This window comes from Xyrauchen texanus, chromosome 18, assembly GCF_025860055.1.
Source record: "Xyrauchen texanus isolate HMW12.3.18 chromosome 18, RBS_HiC_50CHRs, whole genome shotgun sequence".
NCBI classification, from domain to species: Eukaryota; Metazoa; Chordata; class Actinopteri; order Cypriniformes; family Catostomidae; genus Xyrauchen; species Xyrauchen texanus.
In genome coordinates this window covers 7,617,640-7,637,621 of record NC_068293.1, presented here as the reverse complement: position 1 = coordinate 7,637,621, position 19,982 = coordinate 7,617,640, and the positions used below count along the sequence as shown (strand labels likewise).

Below are 19,982 nucleotides of genomic sequence, written 5' to 3'. Positions count from 1 at the left end.
GTTTGTTATGAAATGTTTTCAAATTGTGCTCACATTGAATGAACCAATCACAATGGAGATTTATTGTAATTTTTTTATAGAATACTTGAGATGTTAACATATTAGCAATCACTAAATGTGATTGAAATAAACAGAAAAATGGTTGACTTTTTCTGAAGTGGTTATTTGAAATAAGCATCATCTTCATTTATTGCCCAAAAAAGTATCTGGCTGTCTCTAAATTATTTGCATTATAGTTGACAAGTTGCCCCGTGTCTATTGTGCCTATATTTACACCATGTCAATATAAACACTCTGGGGGCCTTTTACCCCTTGCCACCTTTTTTACAAAACTTAAATTGTAATACAAAAAACGCCTGTTGTCATTTCTTTTCATACTTATTATTTTTCTCCATCAATATTCAATAAACATACCCCCCCCCCCATTGTGTGATACATTCTCCAGAAAAAGGGACAGTTCACCCAAAAATTCAAATTCTCTCATTTACTCACCCATATGACATAACAGATGTGTACAAATTTCTTTTTTCTGCTGAACACAAATTAAGATTTTTGGAAGAATATTTCAGCTCTGCAGGTCCATACAATGCAAGTGAATGGGTGCAAAAAAATGTGAAGCTCCAAAAAGCACATAAAAGGAAACATAAAATAATCCTTAAGACTCAAGTTGCTAAATCAATGTGTTCAGTAGCAATATAATAGGTGTGTGTGAGAAACAATGTCCTTTTTTACTATAAATTTTCCTCCCTGCTCAGTCAATCTCCACTTTAACTTTTACTTTCACATTCGTCTTCTTCTTGTGTTTTTGAGGATTCACATACTTCAAGCATATTGCCCCCTACTGGGCAGGGAGAAGAATTTCTAGCAAAAAAGGACTTAAATATTGATGTTTCTCCCCCACACATATCATATCACTTCTGGATATGTTGATTTAACCACTTATGGATCACTTTTAAGATGCCTTGATGTTCTTTTTTAAGCGTCAATTTCTGCACCCATTCACTTGCATTGTATGGACCTACAGAGCTAAAATATTCTTCTAAAAATCTTAATTTTTGTTCTACAGAAGAAAGAAAACCATAAACTTGATGGCATGAGGGTGAGTAAATTATAAGAGAATTTTAATTTTTGGGTGAACTATCCCTTTAAGGTATGTCTTTAGCCCCGTTGTACTGTATATCTCTGTCAGCCACCCTGTATATTTTATCAAACAAAGGATCAGTTGTTTGTGCAAACCATTATGCAAATCTACTGACAGAAACCAGAGGACACGTCAGAGTTGCAATGTGTAACTGTCTGGTTTGAGTAAGGGGTATCTCTATATTTGCACAATAGTTTCAATCTGGCATCCCTGGCGTGACCCTGTGGCCCAGATACAAGAAGCTCGTGTTACAAGAAATTCGCGAAAGTGATTGGACAGGATGGCTCAGTACATGCTGAAGAAACCAATAAGACAAAAGGGGCGTCATCATGAGCTTGACAGACGACCGAAGGGTAAGCTTGAGTTTCGCGCTGCCATCACACAAAGCGGTTTCTGGAGCGTTGCACTTTAGTCGAAGAAAACATCTATAATCATGTCTGAGGTCAGTATTTTAAGCAAAACGTTTGTGTTTTTACATTTGGTCCTGTGCAAAATGTTCTCGTGCTTGTTTAGTAGGCCTATGCGAAGCACAGATAGGTAGTCTCGTTTCCATTTCTGTTATGCGTGTTTAAACGCGACGCTTTTGTTTGATATGAGAGAGCTGCTGCTACACGAACCCTTGGACTCTAGATCGATCGGTTAAAAAGAGTCCACTTAAATAAACGACAACAAACAAAAAAAAAATAACACTGTAATGTATGAATGTGCATAATACGGTAGTGGTTTATGAGAACCGACTTTAACACATTGACCGTGTGGGTGTGGCGCGATAGTGAACGTCATTCTAGTGTAGGATGTACATGAGGGGCCGCTCACATTCTTGTACGTTCTTGCATTCCGTTTTGGCTGTTTTAATATTGTTGCTCTATGTAAACGTGTGTCAGGAGTCCGTCTCGGATAAAAAAAAGACAATTCAGTTTTCATTTACTCACCCTCACGTTGCATCAAAACCCTTCCTGAAAGTCAAGAGTTGTTCGTCAGAATTTTAGCCTCAGTCACCATTCACTTTCATTGTTTTGAAGAGAAAATAAAGATGCCATAAAGCGATGACCGGGTTTGGGTAAATTACTCAAAGTAATCCACTACAAATTACAATTTTTTCTCATTGTAATGATATAAATTCAGTCAAAATAAGGTCTGATTACTTTCGAGTTACTATCTAAAACTGATTTCACAGATATTTAGATTTTCTGCTCAGTTAACTCAAAATAGTGTCAAATTTTCCTCCTCGTACGGTTTCACATCCTTGAGCTGTCACAGAAACACAAACTGATGTTCATATGGACATAAATATTTTACAAGTATTATATGTTAGTGTTATTTTAGAAATATGTGTAACCTAGGGCTGTCAACGGGGTTGAGAAATTAAACTGACTTTTATTTTGATGTTATTTCCGTAGTTTACAAGTGGGCGCAATTAATCTGTGTTAACCATACAGCACAGTGTAAGTTATCGCAAAGTACATCCCTGGCTGTTAAAAAAAGAGCATTTCATTTTAAATTAATGTGCAGAGATTTAAAACAACATTAGTTGTTTCATGTTGACAAATGTTTAGTAATAGTAAAAAAAAAGGGGGGTGGGCAGTTCTGTGTTAAGATGATGTGCCACAGTACTAACCCAAACTCGTTTGTTCGATAACAACAGCGATACCTCAGTTTTATTCATTCATTACACTTGTATGTACAATAGCACTATTCCCAGATAGCAGTGCTATTCGGCTGAACTTGGTGGTGAAGTGGCTCAGACTACGAGCACAGGGGCTGTTCAAGCAGACTGAGCGAAACAGAATGGAACAGAACGTGATCTCGAGATGCACATTTCCAAATTGAACTCCTTTCCTGATCAATAGTTTTAAAACCCATTGCTTAATCTGAGAAACACTGATAAGAGAGTAAGATGCCAGAGACCTCACCCTAAGGGGCTGTTCACACAGAACGCTTTTGCAACCATCCAGATTACCATTTTGTTTTTTATATAAACACGCGCTAGATGAACGTCTTTGTTTCACAGCATTTTGTTGTTTAATCAATGTCTCGTGCAGGAGCGCTGTGATTTTTAGATGCCGTGTCCAGTTAAAAATAACTTCTTCAACCTTTAAAACACCTTGAGACCTGCTTTCTGAGAAACTGTTTTTGTTGCGCTGCACTGCGCTTAGCGTTTTTTCCCCGTATTGTTATCGTCAGTGCTTGGCACGCAACCAAAATTTTAATGCCCACTTTTAACATTCAAATGTGCATTTTTTTTTCTTAAATGTGACGAATATTTGGATTTTTAATTTTACAGCACTAGTGTAACCCAAGTAATGTGCTTAATTTAATTGAAAGTCAGTCACTGTAATCTGATTACAAGAATCTAAAATGTAATGTTACACTACGTTTTTGACAAAATGGTAAATTTTGTTTACTATTTACTACTGTTTCTTTAAATTCTGTTGCGCTCCGTCTGTCTTAACACTGTGTGAACACACTCTTACTCAATAATACTTATTGAATTTTTTAAACAGCAGGGCATTTTAGAGAAGTTATTAATTTGTTTAATATGCACTTTAGTTCCATAAACATAGAGCTTGATAAAAAGGGTGAAATTAAGTACAATGATAGCAAGTGGGAAGGAGAGTTCGTTTTTTTATGGCATGTAAGACGAGACGTTAATGATTTTTATCCCAAAAAATACTTGTCTGTTAAATGTAAGAAATTCTGAGTCAACACTCTGAGAAAACTGATAACATCTTTGTAGCACTGAGGTTTATTGTAGCAGTTTATGTGGTTACTGTAGCAGGAAGTTGGATTAAAAGAAGTTGGTCAATGATGAGGAGCTTTGGTGTGCATGACACGTAATTAGGTCAGAGGTAGCAGCATAGTAAAATGTGTGTATCTGTGTGTGACTTAGAGATGGAGTTTGGCACCATGATTGGAGAACATCTAAAGCACATTTGATTGTATGCTGGCTTTTGTGCTGTGCTTACATAATCATTCTCTCTGCCCCCCACCAGCACAGTGGAGCAAGACCAAGAATGTAAAATGGCCATGAAAAGAAAGTCCTTTTTTGTAAGAATTAAGAATGAGAGCTGAATGAGTACTGAGCTGTTGGCTGCAGAGTTGGCTCAGACTGATTGCGTTATCCATAGACTTTGACCCATGTAGAATAGTCCAACTCTCAAACTCCCATTTTATTTTCTCCAGATAGAAATGTAGTTTTATCAGCAATGAGAAATTAATATTTTAGCCAGAAATAAAGCTGTCTTGACTGACCTACCATGAGCTCTGAGGTTGTTAATCGGTGGTAGAGGGTGACGATATATCGATTTTATAGATTCATCGGCGCCGATCGTTGCTTTTTGGAACCATCAGTTGTTGCCAAATGTCAATGCTGTTAGACTTTGTTCAGACTTTTTTTCTCAAAGTAGATCTTTTTAGGCAGACTGTCTGCACTTAATTGCAAGTGATCAAATTAGATTTGTGCATTCAGACATAACCAGCCTATCTGCGTGGGTTGCTTTTGTAACAACATAGGCGTACCTATGTAACAATGCTTAAAATGAAGGTGCATCATCTCGCTCTCCAAATAAGCGCCCTGTCCAGTCGCGGTGCAGAAATCCTCAGTCGCACAAGAAGACTCCGCGACAGAGGAGACTAGTAAATATTGTGATGTTCTGTGCTGCAGTCACCGATTTGACGTCATCGTTGTGTGTTGCCTTTAGAGTCACGCAAAAGACCATTTGAAATCCAATGAGCATCCAGAGTGTCCGGACTGAGACACATCTGAAAAAATCTAAGTTCAATCACATTTGAAACCACCTCCCGATGAGGTTTGAATCAGATTCTGAAAAATCCGATTTCATGTGTTTTTTGTGTTGCTGTCCAGACTATCAAACACTCCTCTGGATACAATCTGGATATGCAAAAAATCTGATTTTTAGTCACAGTCTGAACAAGGCCTTAGTAGCCGATAGGTTTTTTGTTATTCCTGGAGGAGCCTACGTACAGGCAGAGCAGTTTGGTTCTGCTGTATAACAGCGTCGTCCTAGAGGTGAAATAATCACAAACATCTACAAGGAATTTACTGTATCTAAATCTTTAATCATTGACCATTTTGATCAATATTTTTATCCCTTAAAGCAGTGGATCCCAACCCTGTTCCTGGAGGCCCCCCAACAATACACATTTGTATATCTCCCAATTCAAACACACCTGATTCAGCTCATTAGTGGAGACTCCAAGACCTGAATTGTAGGGGTGTAATGATCCAATGGCCAACGATCCAGTGTTATCAATACAATGCATAAATACAGATATAGACACTATATTATGCACCTTTATTTTAATACTCTTATGTCATCCACGTCCTTACACATTTCCGTCAGGCGTTGAAGCAACTGTATTATATTCATTTCACTTTGAGCGCTAAAAATGCTTTTCATGTGGGACACGGATAGTTTTTGAAGCCAAATTGTGCTCTGCTATCCATTCGCCGCGTCAACCGAGCTTCCCACGAAATGAGCTCCATTGACAGGATCCGTGCGAGTGCATCAACCAGGCACTCCTTAAAATGTGAGCTCTCGCGACAAATGTAGATATCGTTGAGCATGTGAACATTTTAATTTTACGCAAAAACTTTCTATTTTAAAGCACCATGGATAAGTTCAACCATGTGAACCATCTTGACAACGGCGACATTCTGAACAGCACTAATAAGGGAAAGAGAAACACCTGCTCAGCTCCAGTGTCAGTTATAAGACTTTACACATCAACAACCTTACTAACATTTATCCCAGTTAAATGTAACAGAATTTTTCATTACAACTGTGGAAGTTGTCACCAAGAAAACCATGGATGGCATGCATAGTTGGAAACAAGTCATGGGTATGTAAGTATATTGAATTGGACTAAACTGAAAAATGTGCTTTAATTAAACGAGTGATGATAACTTGTGTGTGACTATTTGTATATTATTTATCTGTATATATTTTTTCAACATCTGAAGGACCTTATTTTGTTGTGGTTGTCATAATGTGGATACAGAGAGCTGAATAAAAGAATATTTTGGTTGCATTTTGAGGGCAAAAAATTTGATTGATTGTGTAAAATAGGCACATAATATCGGAATATCTATCGCAGGCACATGAATCGAATCGTATCGTGGCAGACTTTGAAGTATTGGCAAATATCGGATCGCAGGCTGAGAATCGATTCAAGATTGCATCGTGATGAAATGTCTGATTAACACCCCTACTAAATGGGGTGTGTCAGAAGAGGGAGATAAACAAAATGTGCAGTTTTGGGGGCATCCAGGAACAGGGTTGGGAACCACTGCCTTAAAAGGCACCAAAAAATGTTACTTCTCTTATCATTATTCAGCATTATTTCATCCCAGATGTGTATTACTTTCTTTCTCAAGCAGAACATTAAAGGAAGATTTTTAGAAGAATATTTCAGCACTGTAGATCCATACAATGCAAGTGGATGGTGATCAGAAATTTAAATAATCCATATGACTCCAGTGGTTAAATAATGTTTTATAAAGCGATACGAATGCTTTGGGTGAGAGACAGATCAATATTTAAGTCCTTTCTTACTATAATTGTTTACTTCTTGTTGCTTTCCTGTGCAGGCAATCAGTTCTTCCTCATGAGAGGAATCTGTTCAAGCTGCCTCTCGCATGTTGTAAGTGCACAGGTATGTTCACGTGAAAAGTTATGTGATGCATCCAGAAATGCAGCACGATTTGTTTACAAGAGAACGATGTGCACAAGCTTAATTGGTTTTGCTTTCATTCGAACATGGCAGCGTGCTTGCGGCACGCGAAAGGCAGTATGAACTGATTCCCCTCAAGGGTGCAATGGAGAGCGACAGAAAGTAAACAATTATAGTGAAATGGATTTTTATTGATCTGTTTCTCACCCAAAGCATTGACATTAACCACTGGAGTCATATGGATTATTTTTACTATGTTTGTCTGTGTTTTTTGAAGAGAAATTGGCAATGGATTTTACATAGAGACTGGCCCAAAAGTGCTTTCTATGTGGTGCTACTTCGTTGAGTAGCACCACACAATGACAAGGTACTGAAACTAGCAAAACCATTTCTTTATTTTTCTTCTTGGCATTTGTACCAGTACCATACAACTCTACTCCCCACCTTCTCAGTCAGTCTATGTATTTCGTAATAAATGCAAATAAATGGTATTTTATACTTTATTTTTATGGTCTTGTCAATAGTGTTGTATTATTTCTGATTCCGTACTGATATTGTATTGAATACTGATTCTGATTCTTGCCTAGAATGTGGTAACATAATGTGAAGTAGTGTTCTGTCTTATCAAGTTGTTGGTTTTCCTCAGGCTGAGTTTCAAAAAGCGGCAGAGGAGGTCAAACATCTGAAAACAAAACCGGCAGACGCCGAGATGCTGGAGATTTACAGTCTGTACAAACAGGGCACCGTAGGAGATGTAAACACCGGTGAGCTTTTCCTCCAATCCCTAAACCTTCTCACAAGAGTTATACTGAATAATTTAATAAAGCCTAAGTTTATCAAATTGCAGTACATTAACTATAGTGTGTGTGTGTGTGTGTGTGCGCGCCCGCACGCGTTTCTTTCTAGCTCGACCTGGCATGTTAGACTTTACTGGAAAGGCCAAATGGGATGCCTGGGAGACAAAGAAAGGTCAGTTTCTCCTCAGTACCAGCAGATGGCAATAAGATGACATGTTACATGACATAGCAGTATATAAATAAATGGGCATGAAATATTGATTTTCAGATTAAATTATTTAATTAGCTTACTTGTAGAGATAACAGAGTGATACAAAAGAATTGGAGCATATAAATAGAAAAGATTACCCGGATGACCATTCAAATATCCTTTTTAGGATCATTACTCAGAAATATGTTCTTTCTGTACTGGAAAAACAAACCAAAAATATTGATGACTCATCTTAGACTCTGAGACGTATACACATTACATTTTTTCAATAAAATGCTGTCTAGAACAAGAACGTCCCTCTCCCTAATATCACTTGCCAGCGACTAGCAAGAAGCAAATCAAGGCTGTGAGGTCAAGCCATTGCTTAGGGACTTTAACATACTAATCTCTAAATGATCACCAAAAGCAATGTTTCGCTTACTCCGTGTCTCTCTTTCTCACCCATTTTTCAGGCATGAGTAAGGAGGATGCTGTGAAGGCATACATCGCTAAGGTTGAAGAGCTGAAGGGGAAGTACGGAATCTAATGAATGGAATCTGCCTTTTACCTGTTCCGTTTTCCCATCAATCGCCTTAATGCCTCCAGTGTGTCCCCTCTCAATTGTGTTACGGTTACACTGGAGCATGCAGACTCTGTGGTCTGTGTTAGGCACAGTCCTCGCAGGCCAAGAGAAATAGTCCACCAGCAACCTGTAGTGAAAATGGATTTCCCATTTTTTTTAATTAATGCAAGTTTTTGCAATGCTATAAAATCAAGTTTTTCCAAAACCCATGTGTTTACATTGTGTTTTCTTACAAACAGTGACTACGTTTACATGGACACCAGAAAGCTTTTTATTGCGAGAAAGCTGCTTAAGGCTTAAAATTGGTGTATGCATTTACATGAGCTGTGTTGCTGCTTTCTCTTTACTCCTGTGTACTGTATGTACATAAGGTTTGGCCAGTAAGCAGCTTTCTCCAACATAATTTACCTCTGACGCTTTTGTAAATAACAAACATGGCATCCGAAGAAGACTTTACTATTTTTCTCTCTGTTGCTTCACTTTATTTCCAGATATTTCAGATTTGTTGCTGTGTTTCATCAATTTCTATCGCAACCTGCAGCTGAATTGCATTGCAATGGTGGGGTTTCCCTCTTATGTAAAACTCCAGGATTACCTAATATACGAGCACATATAGGGAACATGAAGACTATTATGTTTGAATGACTTTCCAGAAGAGGAATAAAATATAGAGTTCTGGATTAAGACAGATGGGAGAAGATGCCAAATTTACTGTCAGCAGCTAGAAAAGAAACCCCCTCACAGCTGTGGTAAATAATTTTTTTTAAACTAATTCCAGGTTAATATAACAAAACATAATGTTATAAAGTTATGGTGTTTTCACACCTAGTTCATTTGAGCACTCCAAGCGCTCTCAAGAGCGGTATAACATGTATATTTGAACAACCCAGACCCCCTCTAAAAGGACCCAAAAGCGAACCTTACTCAGACCACCTCTTAAGGTGCTTTTGTGGTTTGACTGAAGTGAAGAGGTTCCAGTCCGATTTGCATTTTATGACATAAGTACCTCGTGGCTCGTCTACATGGCTGCATTACATACTTCATATTCCAGTCACAATTTACCGTCCACACATGGGAATTTTAAGCAAATACAGATATACTATGATTACCATGACATGTTTTCGTCTCATATTCTGTTCTTATATTATTTGAGCACCTAAAATGAACAGATATTTTATCACTAATTTTTAAAGCCTTAAATGTAATCATATAGCCCAATGTTATTATATGATTTCAAGTTAAATATCAATAAATTACTGCTTAAGGTGTAGACCTGTCTGTAATAAGCATACATGAACCTTAAGAAGTATGACAATTTATATGACAATTGTTTATCATAATAATCAATTAAGCAACTATTTATGACAATAATAAGCGCCCTAATAATCGTGACAGCCCTAGCTACAATGGGGTCTGAGTTCTTAAAGGAATAGTTCACCCAAAAAGGAAAATTTGCTGATAATTTACTCACCCTCAGGCCATCCAAGATGTATCTGAGTTTCTTTCTTCATCAAAACAGTATTTAAGATTTTTAGGATTTCATTTCAGGCCTCTTTAAACAATGCAAGTGAATGTACTCCATTTTTTGATGGTCCAAACTGCAGATTTAGGGTGCATCAAAATAATCCACACAACTCCAGTTGACACATAATGTTCTTCTGAACCCAAACGATTGATTAATCAATACTTATATATTTTAACTACAAATGTTCACTTCCATACATCTCTGTGACGCGCTCATGAGAGGGATGACGTAAGGTAGTTAGTAAGGTCACGTGGAAGAGCCAGGAAGCTATTCTTTCAAGGATCTGTGGTGTAAACAACATAGGGCCTGAGACCACATCAATGTGAAGGCCAAAAAATAATCTGGGTCCTCTTTTAAGTCCACTTACATTGTGAACACCAAAAACACTGAGGTAATTTGCAGCTGGTTCCCTTTCTGGTTCACTTTAACCGAACTGGGTTTGGTTCACTTAAAACATTCTATATGTGAAACCAACCTCACACTCAATATTTTAACAAATGATCACATAAAAAAGTTTGTTAGATTTATGCTGATAAATAAGGTGGAAACAGTCTGATTGTCATCCAGAATGGACTTTGACAACCTTTGCCAGTCAGTAATACTGATAATAGACAAATTCATTTAGCCATCCAGATTTGCAGGTCAAGAGTTCACGAAACTTGAACCTTTGTACGCAGCGAACTGGAAAGATTGCGTTCCCACTCCCAAGTTCGGATGTGTTTAACATTGACATTTTACTTTCTTTTAAAATTTTCTAACCCTCATGTCATCCCAGATGTGTGACTTTCTTTCACCTGCTGAACACAAATAACACAATTCAAAAAATACATATTTTAAAGCGTGTGATGTGTGTGTGTGTGTGTATATATATATATATATATATATATATATATATATATATATATATATATATATATATATATATATATATATTCATTTTTGCATTTTATAATTCTTTTATAAAAAAAAAATATTTATTTGTTAAAATTAGAAGCCCTCACATGTAACATCACATCCTGATCTGCTATGTGCTGTCCGAAACATTTTGCATACTTAAAACATAATGTGACAGCCCATTAGTTAAAGGTGATCTCAGTAAAATTTTAGAACACATGGAAGGGATAATGTATACAGTCAGCCACACATTATCATAAAAATAATCCCTGAAATTAATTTATTCTGATAGTGAAAGTCTCTGGTTACAAGGAATTACTGAGATAAAGCAAGTCATGTGATCCTAACATGGCAGCCCCCATAAGGAGACCCTCACCATGTAGAATAAAACAGCTTTTATAAGGTTTCTGATTTGACTGGAGTCTTCATCTCACGTGAGTGCTCATGATATATTTATATTTTATATTTATGTTTCAAAATAAAATTTTCTTTTGGGAGTAAAACTTTTCTAATGAGGATAAACATGACTGGGTGCACCTTTAAAATCATAAATTGTTTAACGTGTATTCCTCTCTAAAAACTATTTTTCTTGCTATTTTTTTTATCCTATTACAATAGGCTACCTATTGTGCTTTTTACTAACACTATTTAGACAAGCAATTTGCCATTTTGACTAGATAAATTCAACCAGTAGGCAAACAATCGTTCGCGTGACATGAGCGCGAAGCGATCGCCTGTGTTCCGCAACTGCTTTCAGGTCCTTGAATAACGTATAACGTGCGAGAAGGCAAGCCGGTGGACTTTCTGATGCCCTCCTAGGTTAAGATGGTGACCCCCTAGTGAGTTGGTGCCCTACTGCGTAGTCTGCTTATAGGGAGCGGCGGTACTGAGTACCCATTTAATCAGCTATAGTTGACATTTCCTTGCAAAAATTGCCGTTTGTTTGCAGTGCAGTCTGTTACCAGCAGGCTATCAAGGGAATGGATTCATAGTGCACGAGTTTTATTATCCACTAAATAGTATTTTTTATTTAAAATAGTTTTTGAGGAATTCATGTTAAATTGGCTTGCCATGGCTCCTCGTTGTGCAGATGCCTTCTCGAATAATATCTGATAGTTACAGAGTAGCCGACCTCCGTGACCGGATAACTAACACGGAGATCCCGTAACCTGCCTTTCTAAAGAGCAAGACGGGCGGGACAGAGAAGTCAGCTACTTTTCATCTGTTTCGGTTAATATTACACTGAAATTATACTGTACTTTCGACTGGCAGTGCCTTGTCTCATCGCGCTTCTCCTGTCTGCTGCTCAAGTTCAGTATGACGGCCATAAAAATCAGGGTAATGTATTTTAATTGTTTCATTTATGTGTATGTTTAATAGGTTTGTAAGTGGAATAATTCGTTTGCTAGACGACAGGGGCAAAAACGTTTCTTCTAATAGCTCAATTTCGACTCGACTGACTCAAGACTTGTCAATAACTGCATAAGTTGAGGACACCGACCAACAAAACAACAAAAAAATGTAATATAAAAAAAATGCAAAAACAAGCGAGAGACAGAGTTTTGCAGAATAGAAAAACACTTTGATCGGAAACAGGGTGAATATGGGTAAAGAGGGATACTTTTAGAAATTCTACATTTCTCTGCACTTTTAACTATGATCCAAATACCATATGACCTGACATTATACCTTTTTGGAAAGCTTAGCATGGCGCTTAACTTAGTCAAAAGCAAGAAGTTAAGAAATACTAAATACTAGGAAGAAAACATTATTATTTTTTTCAGGCAATGAGGGGGGCACACTACATTTTGAGTCTGTAACAGGCATGGTTGTGTCCAGGACTGTATTTAAATACAGTATACTCTAAGTATGTAACTTATTTGCAACATTGGCTTACATAAAGGTAAAAATATTCACTGGTTAAATTCTTAAGTTAACTTTGTTGATTTAAGTTAAATTAACAAATTAATGTCATTAATACTCCTTAAAATATCCAATAAACATTACTATAAAACATTTAAAGACTATTAAATAATATATTTATATAAAAGCATTTGAGAAAGCATGTACATACACAGCACAACAAAAAACAATTCATCAAAAAGGGGGATAATAGGTTACATTTATTTGTATGTCATATTCGAAAATACACTGCATTGTGTACTGCACTACACATGTAAATATGCTACATTATGCACTGCGCTACAGTGCTGAAGTATTTAATCATTCATATTGCTTTGTAAGTTAATCAAACTCAGAGCCCATTTTTAAATCGACTGTTGTTTATGCTGTCCCAATTTGCCAGTATCACCCTGTCCCCAAGTGGAATGAGGAAAAACAATTCTACAAATGATTTGAACCTTCTACATTTATTGATACACTTTCAAATCACAAATAAAGACATGTATAATTTACAAAATTTTATTTTACCTTATAACCTTTATTGCTAGATTGATCTCAATTATAGAGATCTTCCTTAACTTTGTGACAAATGAGACATAGGAGGTTGGTTTAGATCCATGAGCAGAATGTCTTTAATGCAGCACAACTCTAAAATCAAAATGCAAAAAACAGCCATGATGATCAAAAACAAAGGGTATCCAAAGATGTGGGGAACAAATCCAATAAACATAATACAAAGAGCACAAAACAGGTAAACATGCAACATCCCAATGGTAACGCAGACCTGCAATCTACAACAAACAATACCTCCCAATGAAAGGACAACAAGCAGAGAGCGTTTATATAGGCTCAGTAGTAATCAAGTAAATATAGAACAGGTGAGTGAGATAACGGCAGATAATTCAAACTCAGGCGACAATGACCTCTGTTGGTTAGATGTTGGCAGGGCAGGAAATCTGACAAACATTGCTTTTCCATTCGATGGGAATGAAATGTTCTCTGTCACACATTTCTGTTTAACATCATCAACTATAGGAACCCAAAATGTAACGTGTATACTTCACAAAGATTAATTTAGTAATGATGTTTAATAGAAGTGTGAATCTTCTCTGGCTTCTCACCATTCAAATCGATTACGATTCAAAGGGTAAAGATTTGCTTATAAACCGATTCTCGATGTATCACACTGCATCTTGTCCTCCCCTTTCTTTCTTTTTTCAGTTTCTTCAAAATTAAATTTTTACACTTTCTTTCAGCTTTTTATTTAACAGCTGTTTTCAAAAGTCAGAACGAGTCACATTACATAAACTGGCCTTTTACATTCAGTATGATCGGTGAACAAAACATGGAATATCCACAAGATTAAATAAACAATTCTATAGTTTAGAAGAGTATCACAATTTTTCAGTTTTTCTTTAATTATATATAATTCTATAAGACTGTTCTATTCCAGGGCGAGAATGCTGTGCGCGTTTGGCTGCTGCTTCGCACCTGGACTATCGTTCGTTCGGTCCGTTTTTGTTTGTGCCTTGTTTGGATTTAGTTTTTTGATTCCCCAACGTTTTCTGTTTTGGACTCTTGGATCCTGATATTTTGATGTTCCAATTTTGAGCTGCCTGGAAATGTTCGGCCATCGGCCTGCTGCGAGCTCTCTCCCCGCTTTGTCTGCCACCTCTTTCGGCTTGGCGGATGGGTGAGTTAACGCTCTGTGTCAGTTGTGCTGATCGTTTACTGTTTGGATGGGTTGCCTTCATTTTGGTGAGCTCTATATTGATGTGATGGTTGGGGCTCTAGCTAATGTGCTAAAGCTGGTGGCCCGCATTACATCTATCAATGTAAATATGCCTTGGGCATTAATGCTCATTCTACCTTTATTTTGCTTCACTTTTGGTGACAAAACCGAAATGGAAATTGGATACTCACCATCTCAACTCAGGGCTTTAAACTGCCATCTGCGCCTTGATTCTGTGACATATGTGTACTGTCAGATGCTTGGAATTATGGGTCATCCACAATATATACACCGCTCATCCAGAAGATCTCTGAACATTCACTGTTCAATGCCCGCTGCTATCCCATGCATCTGGTCTAACAACAGGGCTCCACCTAAGTCTAAGCTCCCTTCTAGTACCATCATTCGTCGATGAACCCTGATGATGTTACACTTTGCTCTTCTGAATTATCATTCCATCTCTGATAAAGCCTCTAACCTCAATGACATAATCACTGATAATATTCTTGATATGATACTGCTCGTTGAAACCTGGAAAGTACCCAATTATTATTTGGAGCTGAACCTTCTTGCACCTGGTGGATATAAACACCAGTCCAGACCTGAGGTGGTTTGGGCATCTGGTAAGGATGCTCCCCAGGGAGGTGTTTCAGGCACGTCCAGCTGGGAGGAGGCCTCGGGGAAGACCCAGGATTAGGTGGAGAGATTACATCTCCACACTGGCCTGGGAATGCCTCGGGGTCCCCCAGTCAGAGCTGGTTAATGTGGCTCGGGATAGGGAAGTTTTGGGCCCCCTGCTGGAGCAGCTGCCCCCACGACCCGACTTTGGATAAGCGGTTGAAGATGGATGGACGAATGGATGGATTTGGTCTCCTTTTGACACTGGCATCTCTAATCATATACTTATTGAATTTAGTTTTAGTCTACCTGCTCAGAAAAAATGCAATAACAAAATGATATCCTATCGTGACCTTAAATCTGTCGGTCACATTATTTTCTGCTTCCTCTGCAATTTCTGATGTCTTTGTCTCCTGTCTTTCATTGATACTTTCTAAGTACCACTCTGTTATTTCAGAAAATTTGCATGAGCATGTTCCTATTAAGACTAGGTCTGTTCCCTCCTCTCACACTTTCCCCTAGTATCTGAGATCCGGCCCTTAAAAGTCACCGGTAGACAGCTTGAGATGTTTATAGGAAAACGGGTCTTACTGTTCACCATCTAGCTCTCATTGAACACCTTAACGCATGCAAAATTGCTCTGGACTCTGCATGGTCTAACTATGCCTCTACAGTTATCAATAAAGCAAGCAATAGGCCCAAGGTTTTGTTTGACATAATAAATAAAATCACCAGCTCATGATGTCCATGCATCTGATGAGCTTTGTTCTTTCCTGAATTATTTCCAGGACAAGATGAATGCTGTCCGCCAGTGCTTTATAGATGAGGCTTCAGATTTTAGTTTTATGCCAGACCACTCTTGTCAATATTTGTCTAGTTTTACTCCTAGAAACCCCTCCTCTACAGTGATTTAATTCTGAAGTCCAATTTTTCATCTTGTCGACTTTATCTTGCTCCCACATCCCTCCTCAAACTCTGCCATTCTGTCATCTCGGCACCTATCTCACATTTCATAAACTGATCTCTAGCTTCTGCTTCTCTCCCTTTACCACTTAAAACTACGTAACTCTACTTAAACACTACTTAAAAAAACTTGGACCCTACAGTTCTTGCTAATTTTCGCCCCATCTCTAACTTTTCATTTCAAAAAATACTTGAGAGATGTTGCCTCCCAGATACAATCTTTCCTTGTTCAAAATGATCTTTTTGACCTCTTTCAGTCTGGCTTTCACTCACTTTACAGTACTGAAACCGACCTTGTAAGGGTTGTCAATGTCCTACTACTCACTGGTATTATTTGAGCTTAGTTCTGCTTTTGAAACTGTTTCCCATGAATTACTTCTCTCCCACCTCTCGGATGTTTGTGTCACTGGTGTTGCTCTCGCCTGGCTTTCTTCATACCTCATGGATAGACAGTTTTTTACATTTCAAAATTACAATGCAAAATTATCAGTCACCTACTGTTCACTGAAATTAGGTGTCCCTCGGGATCGGTTCTTGGACCTGTATATATATATATATATATATATATTTACACTGCCTTTGGGTCAACTAATTCACCGCCACTGTTATGCTGATGACATTAAAATATGTACAGCTTGTATCTGCTCCCACTCTCCAGACTGGTCCACTATCAATATTTATTAATGAAATAATACAAAAAAATGGCTTGACTCAAACTTCCTAAAATTTAACATGGAACCAACACTTATGGAAAAAAAATATTCCTTATGACTTTGTTTGGGATATTGATGTTACTTTCATTAAACTATCCAATACTGTTAAAAATGTAGGTATCATCTTTGATCCCTCCCTCACTCGTTGCTCGCCTTCATCCCTTTATCAGTCTCAAAGATGCCGAAACACTGGTATATCCTCACGTCTTGACTATTGCAATGCCCTCTTCATTGGTTTACCTGCAAATCTATTGCTAGGTTGCAATATATTCTAAATTCTTTCACATACCAAGCACTCAGCTCATATTAATCCATTCCTGTTTGAACTTCACTGGTTACCAGTTTTGTTTCTCATCAAATATAAACTAATCCTGCTTACATTAAAATCACTTCATGGTCTGGCACCTCACTATCTTTGTAGACCTGGAGACCGTGTGCAATGGCTTAACCAATCCGTGTCGCGCATGGTTCATAACAAGGTTAGACATATTACTGGATGCCACCCCTTACTCGACTCTTGCCACCCCTGGTTAAAATTCTTTCATGTTGTTTATTGGTATGTTATCATGAATAAACTCTCTCCCATTGCTATGAACGTGGGTTTGTGAAAGAACTTTGGGATCATAGTTTAATTCTGGCACAAATGGTCATGTGTTTGATAGTCTGCAAACAGTCGTGTTTGTGCACTTGACTCTAGTGTATGCACTTAATGCATGTCTTTGTTTCTATATCGGTCTAAACTGAACTCCGAATCAATTCTGATTCCTTTTGAGAATAGATTTAGAAAGAATCACAATGCATTGCTGAAACTTTTTTCCCCCCACCCCTAATGTTTAACCATTTAAAGAAGTTAATATAGATATAATTGGAATAAAGCTTAACTGCCCCACTTTCACCCTGCAAAAAAAGGTGACTTGTTTGAGTGTCTTTAATACAATGCCCATACTGTACATGATCAATGTAAAAAGGTGTAATTTTGTGGGAAGGGGAAAACATCAGGTAGACTTTTCTTGTGCCTTCCATCACTTCTTCAGTCAGAGTTTGGCTGTGAGAGAGACGGTCGAGTGTCGAAGGGAAGAAATTATATGAATATATATGACTTGGTGTTTGTTCCCCCATTACAGATTTAACAGATAACCAACCCTGCATCTGTCTACTTCCCTACTATAAAGTATGCCAAAGCAGTATGTCAAGGATGTCCGAGAGTGAGTATTATAAAACTAGGCGTGGGGGGAAAAACCCTGATGACCTACTACATCTGGCGAGATTCTGATGTGTGCACTAACTGGACACTTTACTATCCCGTGAAGCCATGGGATCTAAGAAGACGTCATATTCAAAACACTGAAATTCAAAAGCAATTTAAAGCAACCCTCCAAGACCTTGGACTCAATTTTAATACAGATTAAGTGCTCTAGATACCAAGAAAGTTGTACTTTGTGGTTAAATTGTACTTGTTTGACAACACCAAAAATGATTTTCACTGTTCTTGCTGCTACAGCATACATATGGGTCACAGCACAAAGCCATCATTACCAGATGAACGTTCAAAGTATTCACTACTCACCTGCATACCTAAAGAACATACTTTAGTGATTGTCGAGAAGTCAGTTCTTATGCACATCCAGTACATACTCTTAAACTATGCAAATTCAGATGCAGCCCAAGAATGATCTGCCAGCTCAATAAAACAAAATGAACTCTATCTTTGACCATCTGTCATTATTTATAAGGGACCAAAAGGAAGGGGTTACAATCCCATCCTTCATGCTGCTATAGATTTGCTCCAGATATCTGATTTTACTCACTCTCTCTGTTTCTAGGTGGGATCTGTTCCACAGGAGAAGTCCACTCCTCTTTTTCTACACTTATTTTGCCGCAGTCTTATTATCCTGTGTACATCTCTGTCTGTTGTTTTGTCATCTGTGGCTATTTGTGATGGTTACTGGCTACTAGCCGGCCGCCAGATGTTTGGCCTGTGGTATTTCTGTTCGCTAGAGAAGCAGCAGAGTTTTCAGTCTGGGTACCAGGGCTTTAAGGCTTCCTCTAACTGCACAAGACATCTGGAAGATGCAGGGGTGGAAGGCTTAGGAATGGGGCTGGCAGTGTGTCGTTCGGCGATTACGCTGGCTGTGGTTAGTGCCGTATTTGGACTGGAGTTGCTTGTGATGTCACAGGTGAGCGAAGGGCGGGACTCTAGTCGACGCTGGACCCTGGGGGCATGGCTTGTGCTGCTGGCGGGTGTAATGGCTGTGGGAGGTGTCGCAACCTTTGTACTCTGGTTGGGGACATTTGCTACACTCTTTGGCTTCACTCTCACATTCTGGTGCCAGTTCACAGCTACCTTCCTCTTCTTCCTCAATGGAATAGCAGCACGACACATACAGCATATTGCACCACTGTGGTCTTTTAGTGGAAATCCTGACAAACCGATATCAGTTCTTCCCTAACAATAAACGCTCAGGATTTTTTAACCTGCATTAGAAATGTTTCCTCTTGAGCAGTTCTGACCTGTTGAAAAGAATCTGCATGCTTCTTGATACTGATTAATGTTTTGACAAATTTTTGTTTGGTTGTATTATGTTTAATCATAACATTTTCAATACATATTGTTAAATAATGCTTTCACAGATTTTTATTTTTGTGTCATTAACTTTTATTTTCATTTAATGTACTGAACTTGTGCATTAATCCTAGTTGAAGATCATATCCAATATTCATCTTTAAATAAACATGATTAACTCAAAGAGATGTCTTTTACAGTTAATTTGATAAAGAGGTCTCTTGCTTTTACATTCATTAAAAAAAATGGATCTCTTGTCTTTACAGTATACTTACTGGATTATCCCATGTCAACTCAGCCAGAGGTCCGTGGCTAAAAATGTTGTTTTTGATTATTTGTTTACTGGTAAAAGAAACCCAAATGATAATGAAAGCAAAAAAGTATGTCAGGGATCAATATTTACTGAGAAATCCATTGTTTTGTAGAGGGGGATCAAAACCATATACCATAGAGTCTTCAAAATGAAGATGCAAAAAGGAAAATTTGTTCTGAACCATTCTGAATCTAAAAAAATATTAAAGGAATAGTCTCTCATTTACTCACCCTCATGCCATACCAGATGTCACTTTCTTTCATCTGCAGAACACAAATGAAGATTTCTTATAGAATAATATTTCAGCTCTGTAGGTCCACACAATGCAAGTGAACGGATTCCAAAATTTTGAAG

General features: G+C 37.8%; 2 protein-coding genes across 2 annotated transcripts; both read left to right on the top strand.

The window, feature by feature from the left end:
• The first annotated feature begins 1,466 nt into the window (after window positions 1–1,466).
• Window positions 1,467–8,610, top strand: dbi (diazepam binding inhibitor (GABA receptor modulator, acyl-CoA binding protein)). The gene is made up of 4 exons (XM_052147815.1): window positions 1,467–1,583; window positions 7,482–7,599; window positions 7,742–7,804; window positions 8,296–8,610. The coding sequence occupies exons 1-4, from the start codon at window positions 1,575–1,577 to the stop codon at window positions 8,367–8,369; spliced, it is 264 nt and encodes an 87-aa protein (XP_052003775.1). The 5' UTR covers window positions 1,467–1,574; the 3' UTR covers window positions 8,370–8,610.
• A 3,255-nt stretch (window positions 8,611–11,865) lies between these two features.
• On the top strand, window positions 11,866–19,530 carry tmem37 (transmembrane protein 37). Its single transcript, XM_052148946.1, has 2 exons — window positions 11,866–12,162; window positions 18,576–19,530. Exons 1-2 carry the CDS (start codon window positions 12,142–12,144, stop codon window positions 19,200–19,202), a joined length of 648 nt encoding a protein of 215 aa, XP_052004906.1. The 5' UTR covers window positions 11,866–12,141; the 3' UTR covers window positions 19,203–19,530.
• The last annotated feature ends 452 nt before the right edge of the window (window positions 19,531–19,982 follow it).

Excerpts from the sequence above, each read along its gene's own strand:
- tmem37 (XM_052148946.1), top strand. The coding sequence starts at position 12,142 with ATGACGGCCATAAAAATCAGG. Across the intron at positions 12,163-18,575 it reads TGACGGCCATAAAAATCAGG|GTGGGATCTGTTCCACAGGA; the intron begins GTAATGTATTTT and ends CTCTGTTTCTAG.
- dbi (XM_052147815.1), top strand. Across the intron at positions 7,600-7,741 it reads CGTAGGAGATGTAAACACCG|CTCGACCTGGCATGTTAGAC; the intron begins GTGAGCTTTTCC and ends GTTTCTTTCTAG. Across the intron at positions 7,805-8,295 it reads TGCCTGGGAGACAAAGAAAG|GCATGAGTAAGGAGGATGCT; the intron begins GTCAGTTTCTCC and ends CCCATTTTTCAG.